Source organism: Aedes albopictus, chromosome 1 (assembly GCF_035046485.1).
Source record: "Aedes albopictus strain Foshan chromosome 1, AalbF5, whole genome shotgun sequence".
Classification (NCBI taxonomy): domain Eukaryota; kingdom Metazoa; phylum Arthropoda; class Insecta; order Diptera; family Culicidae; genus Aedes; species Aedes albopictus.
Genome location: NC_085136.1, coordinates 312,340,552 through 312,349,833, shown reverse-complemented (window position 1 = coordinate 312,349,833; position 9,282 = coordinate 312,340,552). Strand labels below are relative to the sequence as shown.

The following is a 9,282-nucleotide window of genomic DNA, read 5'->3' as shown; positions in this document are numbered from 1 at the left end:
ACCTAATGAAAGCTAACAAGAAAATAGTCTCAGTCCATATCAGAACCGGTAGCATTCCAGAATCGGTTCCGGATGTCCCGCTGGAAGTGGCCAAATATAAAAATAATCCAAAACTATGCATGCGACACATCTAATCGCGGTAATTTCGATATCCTGATGAACAGTTAACAAGAAAACAGTCTCAGACCGTATCTGGACCGGTAGCGTTCCGGAACCGGTTCCGGATGTCCCGCTAGAAGTGGTCAAATACAAAAGTGATCCAAACCCATGCATGCGGCACATCAAACTGCGGCATTTTCGATAATCTGATGAACAGTTAGCAAGAAAACAGTTTCAGACTATATTTAAACCGGTTCTGGATGTCCCGTCGGAAGTGGCCAAATATAAAAGCGAACCATATCCATGCATGCGACATATCAAAGCGCGGCTTTTTTGATAACCTAATGAAACCTGGCAAGAAAATAGTCTCAGATCATATCTGAACCGGTAGTGTTCCAGAACCGGTTCCAGGTGTCCCGCCGAAAGAGGCCAAATATAGAAGTGAACCAAATCCATGCATGCGACATATCAAAGCGACAACTTGATGACCGCTTATCAAGGAAGTAGGCTAAGATCACATAAAAGACTGCCAGTAGTTCCGAAACTAGTTCCGGATTTCCCTCGAAAAGCGGCTTAATATAAAATTGAAACAAACCCATGTTAACGATACCTAAAATCACGGCTTTTTAGGTAACATGATGAACAGTTGCAAGAAAATAAACGCAAGCCATATCAGTGTGTAACGGAATCGATTCCGGGTGTCCCGCCAGAAATGGTCAAATGTAAAAGAGAACCGATACATGCGACATATCAATGACTTATACAGTAACATGATAAACGGTTACCCAGCAAATAATCTCACACCATATTTTGGGGAACCGGTAGTGTTCTAGAACTGGTGACGAGACGAGTAACCCGCCGGAAGTGGTAAAATATAGAAGTTTTTGATAATCTGATGAACGGTCAATAAGAAAATAGTCTCAGGCCACATCTTAGTTCTAATAGTATTTAGTGATTAAATAGAAGTGATTAAATAGAAGTGGACCAAAATCATGCATGCGACACATAAAATCGCGGCTTATTCAAAAATTTGCCGAACAGTTAGCAAGAAAATAACCTCAGATCACATTAGCATTCGGCTTTTTAGGTAACCCGATGATCAGTTGACAAGAACATAGTCTCAGACCATATTTGAGACAACCGGAATCGGTTCCAGGTGTCCCGCCGGAAGTAGTCAAACGCAAAATTGAACAAAACCCATGCAAGCTACACATCAAATAGCGGAATTTTAAAAGTGAACAAAAGCGACAAATCAAATCGTGGTTTTTTGATAGCCTTTAAACGTTGGGTGAAACTATTATAAGTGAAGACATGGTCAAAGTCTTCATATATGCAAGAGAACAAAATCGTAACCAAAGCGATCTCATCAAATCACACCATTTCAGATTCCTGCGGTGTAAATATATAGTAGGATGGATCAACGTTTTATGGTTAAATTATTATTTGATCACATCAACACCGATTAAAGTTTTTTCAATCTTCAATCTCCTTTTCTTGATCTTGACCTGGCTTTGCTAAGTAATTTTCGATACTGCTCACAATTTGGGTACGGCTGGTTGAGCCCTCGCTCTTCTCATTGCGATTGAAAATTGAATGAAAAATTACCATTTCCCGCATTTTTTCTAGTAAGGACCAATGATAACATAATATAGCCTGAAGTGTGCTGGAAAAAAAAATTGTCGAAGATCACAAAGTGATCTGTGATTGTGAATGAAGTCAACCTTCTTCATGCATTAGCTGCCGCTCACCCCGCTGCCGAAGTGCCTGGAATGGGGTCATAATGACCCCAATGAACGACTAGGGATAAGGTGGTCAAGCAGTCAACTGAGAGGTCTGATATTGTTTAGCTCTGTTTTGCTGTTGATCATAACATCGGAATATGTACCATCAATAAGTTTCCCTAATTGATGATGGCTTTGTTAAAATTGTTGCTTTACTATATGAAGTGTTCACAGGACTCAGGAATATTTTGGCTAACGTCGATGGAAAGATCATAAGTACATATTGGACGAGAAAGGCATTATTACCACTAGGTGGATTAATCTTGTTTTTTTTTCTCATACATTTTCTGTATCAATATAATAAAAAATCGTTCGAGATTTCTGCCATTATTTTCTGGAAATTTTAAAGGAATTTCTATTAAAAATGATATTAGAAAAAACCTTGATTATGTTGGCTCAAGTAATATTTATTAATGAATGGTTAAAACAAATGGATGAGTGTGTTGGAAATTAAAACAACTTTAACATTATTTAGAACTGGACTTCCTTAGGATTCGACTGTTAATGTTAATTTTGGAAGACTTGTCATTTTTCGAATTTTATGTTTTTCATATAAGTGTGGGCCACCCTAATACGCCCTTTTCAAATGGTAGTCTAGATAAATGTTAGATTATGCAAAATTGCTTCTTCAACAATTTTTTAAACATCCATAAAGTTTCATTGGTTGAGGAGAGGCTAATGAACCTATATATGGCCATGTTGGCACGAAACACGATGAAAAATATTCACTCAATGTGGACATGAAAAAAGTTTTTGTTAGAAAAACTTTTTTCCCTTATATATGTCACAGCAACATTGTTTGGAGAAAATGTAGGTAATTGAAATACCTTTTTTCAGAAAAAAAAATCATCGATTTAAAAACATAGGGTTTTTTGTAATATCGATTTAATTTTTTAAAACCTTTATTTTTAAGTGTAGGAATTAATTTTGTATTTTTAAGATATTTTTCTAAAAAACTTCCTGGAATTTCACGATAGTCCGCCATACAACACTTTTTTGTAGGTCTTGTCATTTTTGAGCTACATCGATTTGAAAAAAATCTATGAAAAAAAATCAGGCCCTCTTCAAATGTTACTCTTGAAAAATTTTGAAAAACAAAACATGCAAAGTTGCTTAGAAAGACCTATTGTTTATGTCCACAAAGTTTCGTTCGATTCTGAGAGGGGAATGATCGGAAAACCTCAAAATTGTTCGATATCTCTCTCCAAAAACTTCAGAATTATAAGTTTCTAGTCGATATCAATAAAAAAAAAGTGAAAATTAGAGCAATGCAAAAATGTGCGAAACCGTGTAATTTATAACTTCATTTCGAAACCTTCTCCAACTTCATATTTTCCCCCACTTCACTCTATTGTGACGTGGTTCCTTTTTTCCCATCCCTTCTAGAGTAGGCAGGGGCAAAGACGTCGCAAAAGGATCTCCACTCCCCTGAAGACAGCGGCGGCACGGCAACCTGTGGTGACGAAACGTGATAAAACTCTCACCGCCGCCATACTCGAGCAACATCTCAGGTGGAAAAGGTGCGCTTAATTGGCACAAGTGAACTGGGGAACTAGGGAAGGTGGAGAGAGGTGAATACACATCTGTAGCCCTGCCATCGACGAACTTCAAGGGATTAGCCGAGTGGTTGATGGAGGGATTAAATCGAAAAATGAGAGGCGATGGAAGCACTTCACCCTTGTTGATTGAAATAGAGTGGATGAGATCTGGGTCGCCAGAAATTGCGGATCGATGAGTTTACGTACCAATTGAGAGTTTCAGTCGTTTCGCTACAGTCTGATGTTTAGCCAGCGTACCAACCTGTGGAGCAGATAAAGAGAAATGGAATTTGATAAGTAATATATTCGTAAACCAAAAGAAAAAAGAAGAAAAAAAAACAAAACAATTAATATATTCATTTTTTGATCAGGCAGTACTTTTGTTTAACGATTAATGATATTAACCGGCCTTGCGTTGAAATATCTTCGGTCAAGAAATAATCATAATATTATACACACATTTAAACAAACATATTTTTTTTAATTATTTTTATCTGTATTAACGAGATTTTTAGCCCTAGGCTAGTTCATTTCAGGACCCACGTTTTACTTTCCTTCCAATGGAAGAACTCGCATTTTGCGAGTGGGAGTGGGATTCGATCCCAGGTCCTCGGCGTGATAGTCACGTGCTTTAACCATCACACCAGATCCGCTCCAAACATACATAAAACATACACATATTTTTTTGTAAGTCAATTCATGAAGAGGGTTCGAAGCCTTTCAGTTCAGTTTTATATTTCCAAATGTAACCCATTAGATGATTTCATGATATGTCTTAAAGTTTAAGCTTCATATCTTCCATTCAAGGCTTTTCGTGGACAAAGCACATTCATTAGTCGAACATATATAAGATAAACAAATATCAGAAAACTTTTAATTTTCTACCCTTTGACTGCAATTCCACTAAACAGTTCCACTCTGGAAACGGCCTAATGCATAAGTCCACCCCACAGCTTCTTCCCGTGTCCGACTCTCAACTCACAAAACTTACTGGCACTGCCTCTCCGATTAATTAATGATGATCCGGAGCTTTCCGGACAACCCACCACTTGGCAAGTTTGTTGCGGAAAGCATCACAGCAGACGGAAAAGGACCGGGCCGGATGTCTAATTAGAAACTTTTCCCTTCTTCTCCCTCTAAGCCACTTACCCCAAAACAGCTCCTAATCTAGCTTGACCCCGTCGGGATTGATGATTCAGGGGAGAAACAACTATTTCACATAATTGTCGAGCTTAAGAGAAACGTCGGAGAACAAAAATATTACAAAGTTTTATTTGATCTTTACATCAAACCGAAAAAAAAAACTGAAAAAAATTTAAAAAATATGTAGAGTTTGTATGAAAGATGTAAATAGATAGAAAACAAGAAATAGAAGCAAACTGATCAATATATTTAAAAAAAAGACGATAAAACACTTAAGGTACGTAAAAAATAAAGAAAAAAAATATAATGAAAAATCATAAGATATCAATAAAAGAAGAAACAAATGCAGGAGACTAAAAATTCAGACATAGCTTGACATGTGTTCCACGATTATGATCCAATATATTCCTGAACACACCGTTTAACCCATCCCTCCCCATAATTTCACCCGTATGGCCTCAACCGTCCACGATTCAACTGTCATTCAGCTGCGTGTGCTGTCAAAGCTACCAAACATGGGCGCTTGTCCAAAGTTTGTAACCAAATTCCTTTCCAAGCAATCAACCAGACGACCGTTCGAATTCAAAGACAGTGGAGGAGGAGTTTCCGATTAGTAAAAACGGTTCATTAACCGCATGCGTCCCAATCCGTCCTTGTGGGGAAGTCACTCCAAAGTAGGTCCCAAACTATTTAACGGGTTGGTCACATTTGTCAAAAACACCCACGAAACTCTCGTCACGGTTAATTGATCACCCCCCTCCTATTTTTTTTGAAAAGGGTGAGCCTAAAATTGACAAACAGCTGCCTCCAGGCCGGTTCGAAAACTTAGGGTAGTATAGGTAACGTCAAGTGCCTGCTGTTACCACCGTGTGTCGCCACGCCAGCCAGCGGGACGGAGGAAAACTGCCAAAAAGCTTAACGATTCGGAACAATGTTGCCATTTCTGCTCATCAACAATTTGCTCTATTTTAGACTAACTACTCTGCGCGACTCGCGAGACGGATTCGGTGCATCCAGTTCCGACATGGTGTCCCGAGCTGAACGATGTTTGAGTACTGTCACATAAATAATCTGAAAGAGTGAACCAAGCTCTGGCTCTGGCTCTGGCTCTGCCTTGGCTCTGGCTCTGTGCTCTGGCTCTGTGCTCTGGTTCTGTGCTCTGGCTCTGTGCTCTGGCTCTGTGCTCTGGCTCTGTGCTCTGGCTCTGTGCTCTGGCTCTGTGCTCTGGCTCTGTGCTCTGGCTCTGTGCTCTGGCTCTGTGCTCTGGCTCTGTGCTCTGGCTCTGTGCTCTGGCTCTGTGCTCTGGCTCTGTGCTCTGGCTCTGTGCTCTGGCTCTGTGCTCTGGCTCTGTGCTCTGGCTCTGTGCTCTGGCTCTGTGCTCTGGCTCTGTGCTCTGGCTCTGTGCTCTGGCTCTGTGCTCTGGCTCTGTGCTCTGGCTCTGTGCTCTGGCTCTGTGCTCTGGCTCTGTGCTCTGGCTCTGTGCTCTGGCTCTGTGCTCTGGCTCTGTGCTCTGGCTCTGTGCTCTGGCTCTGTGCTCTGGCTCTGTGCTCTGGCTCTGTGCTCTGGCTCTGTGCTCTGGCTCTGTGCTCTGGCTCTGTGCTCTGGCTCTGTGCTCTGGCTCTGTGCTCTGGCTCTGTGCTCTGGCTCTGTGCTCTGGCTCTGTGCTCTGGCTCTGTGCTCTGGCTCTGTGCTCTGGCTCTGTGCTCTGGCTCTGTGCTCTGGCTCTGTGCTCTGGCTCTGTGCTCTGGCTCTGTGCTCTGGCTCTGTGCTCTGGCTCTGTGCTCTGGCTCTGTGCTCTGGCTCTGTGCTCTGGCTCTGTGCTCTGGCTCTGTGCTCTGGCTCTGTGCTCTGGCTCTGTGCTCTGGCTCTGTGCTCTGGCTCTGTGCTCTGGCTCTGTGCTCTGGCTCTGTGCTCTGGCTCTGTGCTCTGGCTCTGTGCTCTGGCTCTGTGCTCTGGCTCTGTGCTCTGGCTCTGTGCTCTGGCTCTGTGCTCTGGCTCTGTGCTCTGGCTCTGTGCTCTGGCTCTGTGCTCTGGCTCTGTGCTCTGGCTCTGTGCTCTGGCTCTGTGCTCTGGCTCTGTGCTCTGGCTCTGTGCTCTGGCTCTGTGCTCTGGCTCTGTGCTCTGGCTCTGTGCTCTGGCTCTGTGCTCTGGCTCTGTGCTCTGGCTCTGTGCTCTGGCTCTGTGCTCTGGCTCTGTGCTCTGGCTCTGTGCTCTGGCTCTGTGCTCTGGCTCTGTGCTCTGGCTCTGTGCTCTGGCTCTGTGCTCTGGCTCTGTGCTCTGGCTCTGTGCTCTGGCTCTGTGCTCTGGCTCTGTGCTCTGGCTCTGGCTCTGGCTCTGGCTCTGGCTCTGGCTCTGGCTCTGGCTCTGGCTCTGGCTCTGGCTCTGGCTCTGGCTCTGGCTCTGGCTCTGGCTCTGGCTCTGGCTCTGGCTCTGGCTCTGGCTCTGGCTCTGGCTCTGGCTCTGGCTCTGGCTCTGGCTCTGGCTCTGGCTCTGGCTCTGGCTCTGGCTCTGGCTCTGGCTCTGGCTCTGGCTCTGGCTCTGGCTCTGGCTCTGGCTCTGGCTCTGGCTCTGGCTCTGGCTCTGGCTCTGGCTCTGGCTCTGGCTCTGGCTCTGGCTCTGGCTCTGGCTCTGGCTCTGGCTCTGGCTCTGGCTCTGGCTCTGGCTCTGGCTCTGGCTCTGGCTCTGGCTCTGGCTCTGGCTCTGGCTCTGGCTCTGGCTCTGGCTCTGGCTCTGGCTCTGGCTCTGGCTCTGGCTCTGGCTCTGGCTCTGGCTCTGGCTCTGGCTCTGGCTCTGGCTCTGGCTCTGGCTCTGGCTCTGGCTCTGGCTCTGGCTCTGGCTCTGGCTCTGGCTCTGGCTCTGGCTCTGGCTCTGGCTCTGGCTCTGGCTCTGGCTCTGGCTCTGGCTCTGGCTCTGGCTCTGGCTCTGGCTCTGGCTCTGGCTCTGGCTCTGGCTCTGGCTCTGGCTCTGGCTCTGGCTCTGGCTCTGGCTCTGGCTCTGGCTCTGGCTCTGGCTCTGGCTCTGGCTCTGGCTCTGGCTCTGGCTCTGGCTCTGGCTCTGGCTCTGGCTCTGGCTCTGGCTCTGGCTCTGGCTCTGGCTCTGGCTCTGGCTCTGGCTCTGGCTCTGGCTCTGGCTCTGGCTCTGGCTCTGGCTCTGGCTCTGGCTCTGGCTCTGGCTCTGGCTCTGGCTCTGGCTCTGGCTCTGGCTCTGGCTCTGGCTCTGGCTCTGGCTCTGGCTCTGGCTCTGGCTCTGGCTCTGGCTCTGGCTCTGGCTCTGGCTCTGGCTCTGGCTCTGGCTCTGGCTCTGGCTCTGGCTCTGGCTCTGGCTCTGGCTCTGGCTCTGGCTCTGGCTCTGGCTCTGGCTCTGGCTCTGGCTCTGGCTCTGGCTCTGGCTCTGGCTCTGGCTCTGGCTCTGGCTCTGGCTCTGGCTCTGGCTCTGGCTCTGGCTCTGGCTCTGGCTCTGGCTCTGGCTCTGGCTCTGGCTCTGGCTCTGGCTCTGGCTCTGGCTCTGGCTCTGGCTCTGGCTCTGGCTCTGGCTCTGGCTCTGGCTCTGGCTCTGGCTCTGGCTCTGGCTCTGGCTCTGGCTCTGGCTCTGGCTCTGGCTCTGGCTCTGGCTCTGGCTCTGGCTCTGGCTCTGGCTCTGGCTCTGGCTCTGGCTCTGGCTCTGGCTCTGGCTCTGGCTCTGGCTCTGGCTCTGGCTCTGGCTCTGGCTCTGGCTCTGGCTCTGGCTCTGACTCTGGCTCTGCTCTGGCTCTGGCTCTGGCTCTGGCTCTGGCTCTGGCTCTGGCTCTGGCTCTGGCTCTGGCTCTGGCTCTGGCTCTGGCTCTGGCTCTGCTCTGGCTCTGCTCTGGCTCTGCTCTGGCTCTGCTCTGGCTCTGCTCTGGCTCTGCTCTGGCTCTGCTCTGGCTCTGCTCTGGCTCTGCTCTGGCTCTGCTCTGGCTCTGGCTCTTCTAGTCTCGTCTAGTCTCGTCTAGTCTCTTCTAGTCTCTTCTAGTCTCTTCTAGTCTCTTCTAGTCTCTTCTAGTCTCTTCTAGTCTCTTCTAGTCTCTTCTAGTCTCTTCTAGTCTCTTCTAGTCTCTTCTAGTCTCTTCTAGTCTCTTCTAGTCTCTTCTAGTCTCTTCTAGTCTCTTCTAGTCTCTTCTAGTCTCTTCTAGTCTCTTCTAGTCTCTTCTAGTCTCTTCTAGTCTCTTCTAGTCTCTTCTAGTCTCTTCTAGTCTCTTCTAGTCTCTTCTAGTCTCTTCTAGTCTCTTCTAGTCTCTTCTAGTCTCTTCTAGTCTCTTCTAGTCTCTTCTAGTCTCTTCTAGTCTCTTCTAGTCTCTTCTAGTCTCTTCTAGTCTCTTCTAGTCTCTTCTAGTCTCTTCTAGTCTCTTCTAGTCTCTTCTAGTCTCTTCTAGTCTCTTCTAGTCTCTTCTAGTCTCTTCTAGTCTCTTCTAGTCTCTTCTAGTCTCTTCTAGTCTCTTCTAGTCTCTTCTAGTCTCTTCTAGTCTCTTCTAGTCTCTTCTAGTCTCTTCTAGTCTCTTCTAGTCTCTTCTAGTCTCTTCTAGTCTCTTCTAGTCTCTTCTAGTCTCTTCTGGTCTATTCTAATCTCTTCTTCTTCTTATTCTCTATGGCTCTACGTCCCCACTGGGACTTGGCCTGCCTCACTTCAACTTAGTGTTCTTTTGAGCACATCCACAGTTATTAATTGAAGGGCTTTCTTTGCCTGCCATTGCATGAATTTGTATA

General features: G+C 46.5%; 1 protein-coding gene and 1 long non-coding RNA gene across 2 annotated transcripts in view; both read right to left on the bottom strand.

The window, feature by feature from the left end:
• Nucleotides 1-330: 330 nt before the first annotated feature.
• LOC134285746 (uncharacterized) overlaps nucleotides 331-9,282 on the bottom strand; it is a 160,529-nt gene continuing 151,577 nt past the window's right edge. Inside the window, exon 3 of the long non-coding RNA XR_009996589.1 lies at nucleotides 331-3,680. This is a non-coding gene — a long non-coding RNA (uncharacterized LOC134285746). The remainder of the gene's footprint in view (nucleotides 3,681-9,282) is intronic.
• On the bottom strand, nucleotides 7,005-8,108 carry LOC134287700 (uncharacterized; the record flags this gene model as incomplete). The annotated part of the gene is made up of 1 exon (XM_062850241.1): nucleotides 7,005-8,108. A coding segment is annotated over one exon (1,104 nt), but the record flags the coding sequence as incomplete, so codon positions are not given.